Source organism: Poecilia mexicana, unplaced genomic scaffold, assembly GCF_051168715.1.
Source record: "Poecilia mexicana isolate PSO_F unplaced genomic scaffold, ASM5116871v1 scaffold_17, whole genome shotgun sequence".
NCBI lineage: Eukaryota > Metazoa > Chordata > Actinopteri > Cyprinodontiformes > Poeciliidae > Poecilia > Poecilia mexicana.
In genome coordinates this window covers 4,797,035-4,813,844 of record NW_028263386.1, presented here as the reverse complement: position 1 = coordinate 4,813,844, position 16,810 = coordinate 4,797,035, and the positions used below count along the sequence as shown (strand labels likewise).

The 16,810-nt window shown below is 38.1% G+C and overlaps 1 protein-coding gene across 1 annotated transcript in view; it reads right to left on the bottom strand.

The window, feature by feature from the left end:
- svilb (supervillin b) overlaps positions 1-16,810 on the bottom strand; it is a 40,669-nt gene that overhangs the window by 10,553 nt on the left and 13,306 nt on the right. Inside the window, exons 10-25 of the mRNA XM_014967336.2 lie at positions 16,632-16,696; positions 16,244-16,380; positions 16,051-16,146; positions 14,330-14,606; positions 13,591-13,647; positions 11,497-12,133; positions 9,123-9,600; positions 7,164-7,296; positions 5,218-5,271; positions 3,893-3,970; positions 2,857-3,004; positions 2,395-2,490; positions 1,864-1,944; positions 1,560-1,737; positions 938-1,110; positions 480-635 (exon numbers count right to left, since the gene is read on the bottom strand). Of these exons, the coding sequence (XP_014822822.2) occupies positions 480-635; positions 938-1,110; positions 1,560-1,737; positions 1,864-1,944; positions 2,395-2,490; positions 2,857-3,004; positions 3,893-3,970; positions 5,218-5,271; positions 7,164-7,296; positions 9,123-9,600; positions 11,497-12,133; positions 13,591-13,647; positions 14,330-14,606; positions 16,051-16,146; positions 16,244-16,380; positions 16,632-16,696 (2,844 nt within the window). The remainder of the gene's footprint in view (positions 1-479; positions 636-937; positions 1,111-1,559; positions 1,738-1,863; positions 1,945-2,394; positions 2,491-2,856; positions 3,005-3,892; positions 3,971-5,217; positions 5,272-7,163; positions 7,297-9,122; positions 9,601-11,496; positions 12,134-13,590; positions 13,648-14,329; positions 14,607-16,050; positions 16,147-16,243; positions 16,381-16,631; positions 16,697-16,810) is intronic.

Below are 16,810 nucleotides of genomic sequence, written 5' to 3'. Positions count from 1 at the left end.
ATAAACTGAAAATTTTGGTTTTCTCACATGACTAAGCTGCATGAAGTTCACTACCTCACGACAACCCTCAAAAATCGTGTTTTTTGGTGTCGTCACATCCTCGCCTTCGTAGCAAATCAGTAATTTCTAGTTAAGAAATTGACCCCGCTTCGTCATGCAAGCGCGGCTGAAGGTGAAACGTAAGGTTTATTTTTCAAAACAGAACCGCATAAAGTGCATTTTGCGTCCCACACCGGACTCCGTTTGTTTGTTTTTTTCCCTTTTCAGTTCCGTTATGGCCGCCATCTTTAATTCTGTACCAAAGGGCTTCGCTTAAGACTGACTAGCGGCGCCCTCTGCTGGATGGCGGTCAAACTGCAACACTAATGAAGGTCTGGTGGATGTTAATAGTTCATAGTGTTAGTCTAAAAAACTATTAATCGTCAGTTATCTTAGTCCTAAGTAGCACAAAATGTTTTGCAGGTAACCAGAGCTTTTACCTTTAACCTGGATCAGCATGAGGTTCTTGAACGGCACTGCACTGTTGTTGGATGTCTGTTCTGAGATGTTGACGTTTCGCAGACTCACACTGCTGAAGTTTTCTTTGCTGGCAAGACCTGCCAGAGCCGCCTCGGAGTAATCTGAGTTTTTATTTGCTGAAGGGATGGAAAAATGTGCTTTATTAAAATTAAAATCTACAAAGTGGTTCAATAAATTTAACAAGATCCCAAGTGTAAACACTGCTTTGAAAATGAGTCAGAGGTGTTTTTGTACCAATTTCTGGTGTTTTAAAAAAAGGCCTAGCTTTGTAAGCTTTCAAAATGCCTCACATATCCCACTGGGAGTTTTTTTTTTTTTTTTTTTTACCTCAAACAGCAAACACAGTGAGTCATTTCTAACTCTTTCTTCTTCCTAAACTCACAGATATACCATAAGGTGCTGTAATCCTTACACTCACTCTTCTCAGCCTTCATCCTCTTGCTCTCCAGCTGTGCCACATTCAGTCTCTCCTCTGTGTATTCGTGTCGAATGTCCTCTCTAGCTGCCAGCATTTTAAGAGGATTTCTTGAAGCTTGAACGTTCCTGGATGGTCGGACAGATCGCTTATGCTGCACCATGGCTGAGGCCAGCCTGCGTAGGAGGGAAAACAGCCACAGAACATGATGGAAAAGACAAAATGAGAATTAAAACACAAAATCTGACCAATGTTTTTATTTAGTTTCTAGAGAAAATATCTTTGCACACTTGAAATAAGACAAAACTGACTTAGAAGTAACTTTTGAGCAAGATATATGAGCTTGTTTTAAGTCAATAATTCCTTAATGTTGGAAAAAGTTATAGTTCCACTTGCAGATTATTTTACTTATAAAACGGGGAAAATGTCTTGTTATAGGTGAAATAATCTGCAAGTGCAACCAGTACTTTTTCAATAACATTAAGAAATAATTATTTCTCCTTAGTTTTGTGCAAAAAATACTGGGTAAGATTTTGTGGTTTGCAATGTGGTTGTTATTTTAATAAACATATTTTAAGACAGTTGTCTGTACTGGAATGAAAAGAAGTTTGTTTTGTTTTCATACGTTGGACCGTGAGAACCAAAGATGCTGTCAAAGTCTTCGCTGATCTCGATCCTGGTGGGCATGCGAGGAAATTCTGCAACGCGTTTGTAGAACTTGGAGAAAATCTCATCGTCCAGCTTCATCACCTCCTTCACCGCCTTCTCCGTCACTGTAATGGTGGTTTCCTGCAAACCTGCCACTGATGAAGACAGTCAACATTAGGACTTAATGTACATAATAGAAAACACACCTATAATAGATAGTAAATAAAAATAAGAGATTCGCTATCATAAATACTGTATTAATATTGCGTTTAGTTGCATACCTTTGCTATTAATTCGTCCCAAAAAGCTCTCCAGCTTGTCCAGCTTCTTATCCGACTCCATGTCTTGCCTGGCCTCAATTTCTGTAAATAAAACAATTATATTCTGACACAGCAGCGACCTCAGTGGAAGTGAATTGGTATCTTTTTAGCCTTTTCACAACTAAGACCTTCTAAAGCTAAAAGTGTTTGCGTATAAAATCAGTATTATCTGGTTTCATACTTTAGCATATATTTTTATTTAATTTTCCTGCTGGTTGTTGTTTCTATGTGTTTTGGTTTCAATGTTTGCTCAGCTCTGATTGTTTTGTGGTTTTTAACTTTATTTTTTCACAGAATATTTAGTTTGAAAGATTTCAGGAGGTAGACCAGTAGTCTTGTTGATATATTTTTGCATAACAATTTTGCTTTTATCCAGCTGCTTGTTGTCTTTGTATCAGATTTAACATTCTAAAAGGACAGAAATAAGGAGTCATATTTAGATTTTCAGGACATTGAGGATGAAATAGTAGTGATGAATCAGACTTTTCTCACCCTCCTGTGGTTTGTTGACAGCTGGAGTGCTGCTCTTGAGTTTGGTGGAAACTGGTGACAGAATGGGACTGATAACTGAGGAGGAGGCTGCCAGGCCTGTGGACACAGAGAAAATCACAACATCAGATTACATAACTGCTGGAAGACCGTGAAGAAGAGTGATTTGTTAACTAGGATTTGTTTTGACACTCAATCATGTTTGATTAGCAGATCTTATTACTTCACGCTTTGATGCCTATGCAACATCTTTGTTTTAAACACATTTAAAGCATTCAGATTCAAACACCTAGAATTAAATGTCTCCTGCTAAAGTAACTCTTATAAAATCAGGGAAGAAAACCTAAATGGTAACTATAAAAATCCATCTACATAGATATATATGTATTTTTAAGATTTTTAAATCTGCTCTTTATTGTGTCAGAAATTATTTTCCTCTCCAGAGCTGCGGAGTTTTGACCTGACCTTTCTTGACCATTCGAGCAGCAACTGTATACTGAGTGGAGTCGTTGGCGGCTCCTTTGCCTTTTGTCTTCCAGGCATCCTCACGCGTTGAAATCATCTGTTTCCTCTCTTCGATGGTCATCTGGGCCTCGGTTTCTTCCTCAGCATTCTGCACAGAGATGAGATTTAAAACAAGGAAGCTCATTAGGTTGAAGTGCCTTAGCTTGTACAGAATGAAATAAACTCTGGATGCAGGAAATGTTCATCGTTTCAGATCCTTTCCAGTCATCCTGATGAAATCAGCACATAAATCAAATCCATGGAGTGGATAAAATCCTCTATTTACCACTGCTTATAAAATATAACCCTAAAGTCTTACATCATGTTCCACATAACTTCACTGTAACATCATGTCAGAGCTTTTACTTCCTCCCAGCCAATTATTCATGAAGTGACAGCATCAACTCAAGCAGAAACGCAAAGATTAGATCAATCCAAGCATGCAAGGTGCATGATTATCCAGTCCTCTCCATTCTTTCAGAAACAACACTGCCTGCTATTCATGCTGCCGTTACGAACACTGCAAAAACACAACTTGCCAAGTATTTTTGGTCTACTTTCTGGTGCAAATATTTTAGCACACTTGAAGTAACTAAACTAACTTGAAAGTAACTTTTTTTTTTAGCAAGAAGAGAGATTGTTTTAAGTCAATAGCTGCTTAATATTAATACAAAAGTTTTAGTTCCACTAGTAGATTTTTCCCCTTAAAACATTTTCCCATGTTGTAATTGAAATAAACTGCCAGTGCAAGTAGTACAGTTTTTAATCAATATTAAGGATTTACTGCCTTAAAGCGAGCTCCAGTATCTTGCGGAAAAGTCACTTTTAAGTTAGTTTTATCTAATTTCAAGTGTGCTAAGATATTTGCACTAAAAACTAAACAAATTCCTGTGTTTTTGCAGTGAATCCGTCTCACCACTGCAAAGAAAATCTTTTGCTTTTCAAGCAAAGAAAGACAGGAGCCCACTTCATGCCGTCCATTAGCGCTAGTCCTTACCTGACCATGATGGTCAATATATTGGCACTTTTGGCCAAGAGAAATAGTAGGAGAAAAGGTTGAGGAGAAGACAGGCTCCTGAGGATGGAGAGATGGATTGAAAAGTGAAAAAGGAGGAAACGCAAAAACATACAAAAGTAATAAGGATGGAAGAAGACGAAGGTTGGATTTAAAGGAGAAAAAGTGTAAGTCAGAAACTAAGAACATGATGCAAAAAGTATAAACTGGAGGTTAGTTTACTTTACTCCAACTGGTAAACTGATATTAGTACTTATTTTAAATAATATGTTCCTTAAAACAGACGTTCTAATGCTGGAAACATCGCTGGTCTGAACAATAAGCCTGCACCCCTTACAAGTCCCTGAAAGGTGGCAACTTATTAGTTTTAACAGTCACTTTCTGTTATGACATGATTCCCAGTTATAGCTCTTTGTCTTTTCTCTAACAAGCACATTTGTTGTAGGATTTTACACATTTAGAGTTTGCTTCTTTTAAAAAAGAAAGAAAAAGAGAGAGAAACAATTTCACTGTGACTATCTGCATGTGAATCAAGTTTTTTTATTTGAATAATATTTGGGTGGTATATATTAACGACCAAATGTGCTGGAACTCTGCTTGGGTTGCTAGGTGACAGGCTGGGCATTTCCGGCGGTTGCTAGGTAACAGCAAAGTATGACTGAACTGCCGTTTTTGAAATGTCTTATTTTCCAGACACCAAAAAACTTTAACTTATTGGAAATAAAAGTTAACACCTGACTGTTTTTTTAAGCACTTGGGTTGTTTTTAAAGCAGTAGAGACCCAAATGAAAGTACAAAAATGTCATAAGTCCTTTTTAAAGTTTACATGAAAAAAGATTGATGCACTTAAAAGGTGTGAATATTTTCATGCTGCACAGACTGATGCTGCCAACACCATGCTTAACAGTTGTTAGACCAGACATATCCTTTATTGTTGTTCAGTGGGTAAATCCAGGTGTACCAACAGCAAAGTCACAGGAAAATGAATGGAAACAAGAAACAAAAGACGGTGAGTCTGTAGTGTTCGTAAAGAATCACTCTGTCTCTTGTCATTGTGGTCAGATATTGATTGATAAGATATTTGGTGTACCCATGTGGGCGGCTGCTAATTTCAGCCAAGCTTGAAGGTGTTGAATTTCGGAGAAGGGGTTTCTGTCTTTGCTGTTCACACTCCATTTTCTATTTGTATTTGCTCACTATTAGCAGTAGATTTAGCCAGCCACACAAACACAATGTGATTGGACGGCACAGTTACTGGTCCAAGCTGATTGGCTAAGAACTGGTGTGCTGCTGGCAGCGAGCCTTACCCAAAGCTGTTCAGAGCCAGACACTGCAGAATGGTCCTGAGCGACGCCTTCCTCCTGAAAGGGTTAAAACAGAGAAACAACTCAGCTGATGGAAACGGGGTGCGGGTGGGGAAGGGGGAGACGTTGTTGCTAAAGAGTTTGCAACTAAGACAGGAGGGGGGACCGTCATGAAAGGCTGAAACAGGACGCTTCTTCCAACAGAATACTAATAGTGAAGCGGGTGAGAAGCCGGAAAAGAGGCTCTTTAAAAAGCCTCTATGGTCTGATATTGCCTCTAGTCTATTTCCAAACTAGTCTGGAAATAGTTTTCTTTGCCATACTGGTTTGTAAAAATGTACTTACACACCAAAGGTGCAAAACAAAATCATTTAGGAAAAGAAAAAAGGTTGAAAAAGTCACCATAAAAGGAAAAACGTGTGAAATAAAATCTAAAGTCACAATAGAATTATAATTATGAAAGGTTATAATTATGAAAGGTGAACAGTAAAAAAAGACATTTAAAATAAAAAGAGAAATCTTAATTCTTTCTTTATCCTGAACCTATAGTAGATTTCTTTCATTTATAACAAAACAATCAGAGCAAAAAATGCAGACAATTTTTTCAACACTTCACAGAAAATTAATTTAAATACACACACACACACACATATATATATATATATATATATATATATATATATATATATATATATATATATATATATATATATATATATATATATATATATACATATATATATATATATAATACCATTATATATATATAATACCAAGTGACCACAACATCAGGAAAAAGGAGCATGAGAAACTGGAGAAATACCAGGGCCTCAGAGAGGAACTGGAGAAGGCCTGGAAGGTGAAGACCACAGTGGTGCCTGTGGTCATCGGGGCCCTCTGGGCAGTCACCCCCAAACTGGAGCAGTGGCTCAAACAGATCCCAGGAACAACATCAGACATCTCAGTCCAGAAATGTGCAGTTCTAGGCACAGCCAAGATACTGCGCAGAACCCTCAAGCTCCCAGGCCTCTGGTAGAGGACCCGAGCTCAGAGGATGAAAGAGACCACCCACGGAGGGTGAGAGGGGAATTTTTTATATATATATATCTGTTACAAGTATCCAGAAACAAAGCATTCTTGTTTGCAGACATACAGAAACAAAATTAATGGGGAGCTTGACTCTACACCAGCATGTGATTTATCAAAGTTCTGGACAGAATAATTTATCCAACAGCTTCAATAAGTTATTAATTTTGAGTTTTGATTAATTATTTGAACCATTCTTTTGCTGAGGTAGGATGATTTTATAATAAACAATGCAGTTACGTATCCATAGCCGTATTTGGGGATTTTTTTCTCTAATCAACAAAGGCTTAAAGTTAAACATTCATGCTTAAAGATTCATCCTGCTCTGATATTTGGCCAAGTTGCACCTCAGCCATATGTTTTTTATAGCCGTTAATAAGATTATGGAATAGTTCTGACAGGATGTGTCTACTCTGCACTTTTAAGTGTAGTTCGCACATTTTAATAGGATTTAAGTGAGGCTTTGGTCATTCTCAGTGTCAGCCTGCTTTATCTGTCAGTTTTGATGAGCGTTTCTGATCGCTGTCCTGTTTGAAAGCTGATTTGGTACCAAGGTTCGACCAGCTAGCTCTTGATTTGTGGCAAAAAGTGTAGAGATAGTCCTAAATTTGGATAAAGCACCAGTGCAAATGTGACATAAACAACCTAAAACATGATGCAACCTCCATGATTAACAGTAGCTGCAATATTTCAGCTTAGGCTAGGTCTATGGGTAATACAAGACATGTTCATTTATGTCTGAATTTTGCATATAGCTCAGCTGTTCTAGCCTAAAGCAAGGCGAGAACACAAATCCAAACAAAGTGAAGTAACTGTGATGGTAGTTATTATTAAACAAACATCTATGATGGTTACAGCCAAACCTTCTTCTGGTTGGTCTCCATCTCCCATTCCTGATGCTGGTGCTGCTCTGCTGATGCTACCGTTGCCACTTCCTGTTTCTTGTTGATCCTGTTCTTCCAGTCTTCCTCACCGCTCTTCTTCAGCAGCGCCACTCTAACAATAAACAAAAGATAAGAAGGTTTATACATGCGTTTAAGGAATTTTTGTTCATTTATTATTGTTTGTTAATTCTCTTCCCCAAGCAACCAGCAATAGGACTAAACAGTCCCATTATCCCGTTGCAATAAAACATTAGTTTATCTTGAGGCGTTTTACAAATTTACCAGAAGCCCCCATAAAGCGTCTTAGGTGCTGAAAAGAAATGAGTTTTCAAAAGTAAAAAACAGATTATTGGTTTCTCAGCCAACAAATCTGGCCTGTATAAAAGGTGGGTGTGTGAGCAGAGCTAATAACGGATGGCTGAAGGGTAAAAGAAAGTGTGTCATTATTGCTGCTACTGCTGCATGAAAAGGCCAGAAATGAGGGCAATCTGAGGAATCTGCTAAAACTCAGAGGGGACAGTCCGTCTGCACAGATCTCTGCTGGCTGCCAAGAAAAAGATTAGAATGATGCTATAAAATGACTCTTCAGTGATTTGAAAGAGGTAGAAACCTTACTATGTAAGAAAACATGCTTAAAACTGTTAAACTCTGAGAAACTAGCAATTTTCTCACCTTTGGGTTTTTTAAAGGGTAATTTTTAAAGTTCATTAATGTCTTTAAGATCCCATTCCTGGTTTCCACCCTCTTTATCCAGACTTATTTACCGATATCGGGTCTTTCTTTGTGTCTCTTTTTGTTTGCAAGAAGCCTCCCATTAATGAAGGTTTAAACATCACCATTTCTAATTCAGAAAGAAAAATAATAACAAATTTATTTCTTCAGCTTAATAGAAAAGCAAAGATTTGTAATTTGCGTAATTTGTGTTATTTATTGTAATAATATTAAATTCATATTTCTGCAGAAAATTCATAATCCATTTTTTTCATCAAACGTTAAAGATTGTAATCAGAAATGTTGTGGAGAACCCATATTGCTCAGAAATGTTGTCTTTATTTATGTTATCAGATTATATTTGAGTGAGGAATAGTCTACTGATTTTCAGTTAGTAATTAGCCTCATTTAGCAAAGATAAAATATCTGTATTTGCTAATTCTTTTTACATTTATTTATGATATACTATTTTTTATGTCTTTTGATCTGTTACGCTAAAAAATATTTAATAAAAACAAACAAAATCATATTTATTGAACTAGTTATCTGCCTCCTATCATCTGAAATCTATTCTAATGTCAACAATCAAAAGATTAATAAAGTTCACACGTGTCCCCATCAAATACGAATCCAGCATAAAACAGTCTGTAGAATCCAGAATTTCAAAAGAACAGTTATGCAATTTTTATTTGTATAGTGCTGAATGTGCAAAGATGCTAAATATTATATAATTTAAGAAGTACTCAGTAAATACAGAGTGAGCTATGATAAAGAACAGTTTAATAGTTTTATTAATACATTCTGCTACATCCCTCTGTTTGAGGAAATTCATGATCTTGATATAAAAATGAGTTTTATATTTAGGACTTCACAAAAACAATATTTACTGAACAACAAATCATCCAAGAAATTATTGTGATAAACAATAGTATTGTTATTTTGAGACCATTTTCAACTAATACAATCAAATGCAAGTAAACTTTAATCTTGTACGAAACACTCACTGCAACTGGAAGACATTTTAAATATCCAAAATAAAACACAAAACAAAATCGACACACAACCAAAACCATAAATAACATGAATAATGAAGACTCTGTAAACAAAATTGCCCTTCAAAAAATTATTGATCTCATTTTAATTCATCATGAAATTAATTAATTGATTAATTGCTTATTGCGACAGGTGTAGATAGAGTACATATAAAGTTAATCAGATGAGCCTCACCTCTCCTTGATGGACATCTGTTTGGTGGACATGCCGTCAGGCAGTTGGTCTCCTGGCTCCGTGGGGGACAGCAGGTCTCCAGAATGGACACTGTTCTTGCTGAAGTCCTCGGGATGGTCCGGGGTCGCGACCTGAGGCTTGAGAGCCTGGGGGAAGGAGTGAGGTTTAGGGGGCGTCTGAGGCGGCGCCTGAGGTTTGGCCTGAGGAGGCTGGGGGGCGACCTGAGGGTACGGCTTCGATAGGGTTTGACCTGGAGGTTTGGGCTGGGGCTGCACCGAATGGGTGAAGGGTTTGGGCTGGGTGGGCGGGGCCTGGGAGTAGGACTGCGGCTGGATGTATAAAGGGGGTTTGGGAAGAGTCCGAGGGGGCTGGAGGATACTTTGCGGCTGCTGCTGCTGGCCACTTGAAATGTAAGACACAGTCCGGGACGATACCTTAGCTATCAGCGGCTTCAGCGGCCCTGGGTGATCCGGCAAGTCTGCAGGAAAAAGAGACCACAAGCATGTTTTTGCATTTTCTGAAATCATGTTGAAATTAAGATTTTAACATGATTATTTTAATAGCAACAAGCAAAAATGTTCTGTTTTGATTTGACATGAAAGGGACAAAGAAACAAAACATTTTTGATGGATTGATCAAACCAGATTTCAACCAGTATTATTTTTTTTAAATAAAACTAAAATACACCACAGAACACCACAGGAAATCATTCCTGTCTGTGGCCGTCAGATTATTCAATGACCAACCCTGACTGCTCTTAATTCATTTTTTCGGACTGATTTGCAGATTTATTTATAAATTAATGCATTTCCATGTACCTTAGTGAACATGTTATTTTATTGTTGTTTTATTAATTTGTTTGTTTTATATTTAGTCATATTTAAATTACAATATCACATTTCTGTATTTTTTAAATACATTTTTTATTGCCTTATGATTAATTTTTTTATTTACCAATATTTAACACTTTGGATTAAGTAGCTTTCAGCATAAACTATTCTATTCTATTCTATTCCATAGCAAAATGACCCAGATATGTTTAATAAAATATGTTTGTGGTATGATTTCTGAGATTTCTCTGTTTTGGAAATAATTAGTTACATTTTATCCTATGCTGTTAGTTATACCATTATTTTTGAATTTCTAAAAACATCCGATATTTTCTGAAAAAAATACAATTTATTATTTTCAGTTCTGTTGCTGCAATTTCTAAAATAGTTTTGTCCTCCCTTTTCCTTTTCTTGTCTTGTTACAACTTTGTCTTAGTATTTGTTTCCTGTTTGTTGTTGCTTTTTTGGCTTTTTATTTTTATTTTCAAAATCATGTCAATATTTTCCTAAGATTGTGTAAAATTATTATTTTTTTTGTTGATTGTCAGAGTTAATAGGAACATGCTTTTATAAACTCTGTTTTATTTATTGTTGAATATCATTTTGCACCTAATCACCATTGTAGAAACCAATACAGTCACTTGAGCACAATAAACTAACCTCTAGAGCTTTTTTTGATTAAAAAAAGATTGTTTAATCATCTAAAAGTGTATTAATTACCCTTTGAGGATGAAGTATGAATGCACTAACTAAATAAATGTCTTAGTTATTAGGACATCTACCTGTTTTTCTGGTTTTTTATTGGCCTTAGTGCCTGGGTTGAAAGGTTTATGGTTTCACCAGAGCGATGAGTAACTGGAGGTTTTTCTAACCTTTTGAAAGGACAGAATAATGGACACTTATGAAGGCCGAGTCACATAGAACTAACAAACAGCAGCTTGTACTTCTACCTGCTTTATTTAAGTGTTGCCCTGCCCTCTTTTTGTCCTTTCATCTCTTTCTGCTCTGTTTGTGTGCATGGGAAAAGACAAGCCCTGGACACAACCTAGATTAGCAGATAAAAGCAGGTCAGGTCCACTCTGCTGTAGTCTGAAGCGTAAAGTGGTGCAAAGTGGGACCACGGCTCCTTTATGGGTCACGACAGCGCTGGGATTCGATCAGAAATCTGTGTTGCCGTTATGAGGAAAGGGCTTCCCCTTTTCTAGACAAAGAGCTTCACGAGGTACATTCATGGAAAAATATGCTAATTAGATACAGCCTGAAACGCCTCTCTGCATCAGCCAAATCAAACACTCCCAGCTGGGATGTGCATGTGTGTGAGTGTGTGTGTGTGTTAAGTGTGTGTGTACAGCCGGCACAAAGCAGTCATGCGTGGGAGTACGCTACAGAAGACAATGAGGATAATAGGAGCAGACCCATTTTGGTGGGCATTTCTGGTTCCCTTTTTTTGCTTCTTTTGTCCTCTTTTCCTCTTACAGATCTCTATCTTTTTTACTCCTTTTCTGCTCCATTTCTTTTCAATGAAAGTGAGTGATACCACTTACCTGAGATGCCTCCCTGGCTTCTCTTTGGCTCCTGTTTGGAGGAGCTGTGAGCTGCTCCTCTTCCTCTTTCCTCCTGGGAGTCTGCAGCTCTCCTGCTGGGCGGAGGCTCCGGTTCGCCCCGCCACACAGACGGTTCGGCAGAGTGCTTAGGATGCTGCGGCTGCTCTCCTCTGTCCCTGTCAGAGGAGTGCAGCTTCTCCTGAATGCCGTCTTCCCTGGCTCCTCCCTGCTCTTCCTCTTTCCTGCCTCTCCAGCCCTCCAGCAGCGCCTCGCTCTGCTGTCTGTGGCCCACAGAGGATGAGGGGACAGGAGGAGCCCTAGCTTTCTCTGGGCTGTCAGGAAGGAGGGGGCAGGGATCGGGCTGCCCCTCCTTGTGGCCTTGGTGCCCTCTCTGGGTCAAGGAGAAATACCGCGGCGCCCTCTCCTGGTGGATGCTCGCGCTGCCTGTTGGGGCCTGTTGTTGGGCAGGGACGTACGGGATGGCAGTTGATTTCTCTGGATGGAAACCGTCATCGATGCCGCCGCCACCGCCGCTGCTGTGTGGGGACATGGTTACCGTGGTAACGGAGGCTTGCGAAGTGACGGCCGCTGCGGATCGGACCAGGGAGACAGACAGCGGCTCCAGTTTGATTTTCACCTGAAAATGCAGCGATAGACACGTTATAAAATTGGGAAATAGAAATTTTCTGTAAAAGGGAAACCAGATGTTTGGATCAAGGCCGGACGAAGCCAAAATGCCAAATTGTCAAAACAAGATGGTATCATTCCTAAGCTGCTAGACGTGTGTAAAAGAAATCCCTATAATTGTTAGCGTCATTTGTAATTTTTCAGTTGTTGACTGCATTGTTTTTGCTTTATAACCTTATAATTTTCTATTTTTGATACGCAAACACCTTGAACTGCCTTGCTGCAAAATGTGCCATGCAAATGAACTTGATTGACTGAGTGATTACTAAATAGTATACCAACTTTATTATGGCTGTTTTTGTTAAAAAGAAAATATATTTGCAGTAAAGAAGTTAACAAGTTTGACATCTACTTTTTACTTTTACTTGAGTAAAAATATGTTTGAATATTTTCACTGGTTAAATACCACAAAAATAAGAAATTGATCATTATTTGCTTAAAATGATTAAGTTTACATTGTTTTCTTCAGTGTTTGGTATAGCTGCTTTCAAAACTGTTCTGTTTGGGTGAGACGTTTTTGTATTCACCCACAACCTTCTCACAGTAGTTTACTGGAGTCTTGGCTCATTCCTCCAACAGAAATGGTGGAAATGCCCATAAATTCTCTAAAGATTGACCTTGTAATGCTTATGTAATGAAGTGTGTTATTTTTCTGACAACATTCGGCTAAGGAAGAATTGCGCTTAATATTGCACTTGGACTTAATATTTGGAAATGTCCGTGGCGGGCACTGCTAACTAAAAACGTAATCATAAACACTAGTTCTACCGGTAATAGCGCAACACACCAACATAGTATTTAACAGAAGGTAATGCTAAAGTGCTAGCTTAAATTTAAATTATAGCTGCTTTTGACAAACCTTAAACACATATGTCCAACTTTATTCAACTGAAAGTTTACAAAACAGAAAACTGAATTAACGCTGAAGAATTTATCTGACAAATTAGTTTAGGGGAAGCTAAGTGTGCAGAAAGTTCTCAAAGCTCTAAGCGAAAAATTAGCTCCGCTACTAGCATATTAGCTGATTAGCAGAAGTGTGCCCACCACTGGCAAATTCCCATTTCTAAATCAGCATCAGGTACAAAACGTGTTCGTCAGGACATTCCTATGACTAACTAATAATAAAACTGGAATAATCTAGCTTATTTCTTGATTTCTTTCCCACATTCAAACATCTCATACTTGTTGTGCAACAAACAAGCATGTCTTGGAAGCAGCTGCAATCAAAAACAACAAAACAGGCACCCTAGACTATCCATTACATGCTGCAAGCAACACTTGATATCCACCGTGCTGGAGCTGTTGACATTAAGCCACTACCATATAAAGCACAAACACGGCTGACGAGCAGGACCAGTCAGATCAATACCAAGCCAGAACCAGACATTGACAGCAGAGGGGTCTTACGTGTTCTCCCTGAGGGGCTTCTAAATCCCTGTTACACACCGCAGAGGTTACAGTTTCCTGTGTGGACACCAGTTATTGATCATGACTCACAACATGACGAAGAGAAACTGTTTTTAAAAAAAGCACCTGACATCCTGTCTCTGTTATTTTTTTTTAGATCGCACACCTTTTTCTGTGAAGCTCTGCCATCCTACAACATTTTTTTGCATTTACTGCTAACAAGTAAGGATTCTGCATCAGTCAGAGGAGTTGTACTAATATTAAAAATCAATCAAAAAATGATAGACTGTCAATTAGGGCTGGGTGATACATTCATTTTATTGATTAATCAATTTTTTTTGGTTTTTGAAGACGTAATTTCTGGAAAATCTGGATTTGTTTTCACCAAAGCGCTCCCTGGTTTCTGTAGTGTAGAAGGATGAAGAGCCGCCATCTTGTTTGGAAAGCATTTTTTTTACTTTTAAGATATTTTTCTGGTAAAACTGCAACTTTATACTGCTAACATAATGCCCATATTCTCGGAATTAAACAAAAATTCTCATAGTCTAGTCGTAATACTCTCGTTGTAAAACTCCTGGAAGGAATGATTGAAATAAAAGCCACTTTTGAAGACATTTTCTGTCATCTGTAAAGTCTTTTTAGAAAACAATGTAAAAAACATTTCTTAAAATTGGATCTGATATGAAAAAAGTTGTAGATTTTATTTTTGTAGTGAAAATATGTAGTGAAATCGCGGTACCTGCTCCACTTCTCCCTGGGTGATGGGTTGGGTCTGGAAGCGGGCGTTGGCTCTTCGCTGCCGGGTGTCACCTCGAGAGCCCTCTTCTGCCTTCGCCGTGGGATGTGCGAGGCGGTTAAACAGGGCCATTTTCTCAGACAGACTGAGTGTGGAAAAGTCTGGCTCCTCAGGCAGAAGCTCCTGGCCATCTCCAGCAGCCTGGCTCTGTTTCTGGAGGGCCTGTGTTTCTGTCTCCTGCTCCTGGGCTGTCGAGCTTGGCTGCGAAGAGGCGTGAATGCTGTGGAAATGACAGCCGTATTTTCAATATCTGAAAATGAAGTCGTTATACATAAAAAAATAAAAAATAAACTTTTGCAGCTGTGCATGTTTATTTATTTGAAGAATATAAATTTTACCTTTACCATGTTGAGTAAAATTTCAAGTTGTTTAATATTTAAAAGTGACCTTTAGATTAGGACAGATCTATGGGTTCTACAAGACACGTTCTTTACACTTTTTCCACAAAATCATTCTTATGTAATAAGATTTCATGATCTGTTTTCAGCTCAGTTCAGAATGAGCTGTCTTAGTGGCGTCTTGTCACTTTAAATCCAAATAAGCTGCAGCTGACTACGCCTCCTCAAACCCAAAGTTTTCACTCGCAGGTGAAAATGGCTGCCAACAATTATACAACTGTACATCTTTGAAAAGCATTAGTAGAGACTGCTGCACAATCAACGAGAAAGCGGCAAGTGGTTTCTTGATGGTAAGTGAACAACAAAGCAGTTGTCTTTTCAGCAACCATTGTACAGCAAATACAGCGGTAAACATGCTGGAGCTCCACTTGGGTTGCAAGGTGATGGGCTGGGTTTGTTGGGGTTGCTAGGTGATGGGCACTTCCTGCTGATTTGTAACTTTACATCCCACAGGTTTTTGAAACTGCTCATTTTCCAGACACCAAAAAATATGAATATTTCTTTTTAAGTGCTTAGGATGTTTTTAGAAACAATTGAGACCCAAACATTCAAAATGTGAATTTTGCATAATAAGTTCTCTTTAAGAAAACATAATAAAGGCATAGTAAATATGAGTAAGCTAAAAATGTGTCAAAAAAATGTTTACAAATCAAACAATGTAGATTGTTTGTTTTATGATAATAATCCTCACACCCTTGTTTATTGTTAAGCAAACCTGACTGCTTCAACTGTTTAAGATTATCAGACACTACAACAGAAGCATAAGTAGATCAGATTATCATGTAATGCACCTGGATGTTTGCAAGGGTTACAGTAATCTCCACAGTGGTGAGTAAACAAATCACAAGATACACACACCTATCGCATATGAAGGGTTCGACCTTTGACCTTTTTATCAGTCATAAATAAAGCATCTTCACTGATATTTATGATCTGCATATGAAAAACTCTGCAAGTAAAACACTTCCTCATCAACACTTTGTATGGCAATGGCCTGCTGTACAAACAGTGACAGCTTTTTGCCCTATTGGCAGCATGAATCAGAGAATCAGCAGATAAAGTAAGTGAAGCTAAAACTGCATATCCTTCACACAACCAGGAGAGGGAGATGAAGACAGATAGATGGCTGCAAAAACAACTACAGCTTTTTCTTTTCATGATTAACATAAGGCTAAAGATGAATTATTTTAGAATCATTTAGTCTGTTGGACAGAATTTTATAAATTTTAACCTGAATTGAGAGAAGTTGTTCGGTGTCACGCTCACCTGATGCTAGTTACACTGGTGCTGGCTGCCGTAGGGCTGCGGACTTGACTTGGACTTGTCGGGGTTCCTTCTGGTTGTGATGATGTCGTAGCGTCGCTAAAAATTTAAGACAAATTTAAATAATGAGGAAAAATAGCAGTACGGTGTCTTTAAATTGGAAAATATTAACAATGACTATAAAAGCATGATTTACCTGGAAGCATTGACCACCTCTTTGTTGGTGACAGGTTGTGTGTGCGCACGGTCCTGAACTCTTCTCAGGCGTCGTTCCACGGCAGCGTTTCGTGAGCGGGGTTTGGGAACGCATCCATCTGATGTTTTTTCTAACTCCTGAAACAAGATGTTAGCAAAATATCACTTCTAGCAATACCATCGATCCTACATAAAGCCATGATATAGGCCCTACATGAAATACTGTAAAAAAAAATACTAAAACTCCTCATAACTATTGTGAAATAAGATAGAAAGACTTCATTTGTCACTCCTGTGAAGACAAAGTAGTAGTTTATTTTGAGGTTCTACTTTGTTTGATGTTTAAAAATATCTATCTGATGCAAGAGAAAAAAAAATAAAAAATGTACCCTGAAGAGGGATCGCTTTGCAGCCACACTCATCTTGGCTCTCTCATCCACCTTTTCTTCACCTTCTGAAAAATAAAGACAAATTTTAGTTCTAAGGCATTTATTTTCTAAAATGACAACAAACTTTATTTTAGACATGAATTTATTTTGTTGTTAATGTGACATCTTGGCCAATGTTT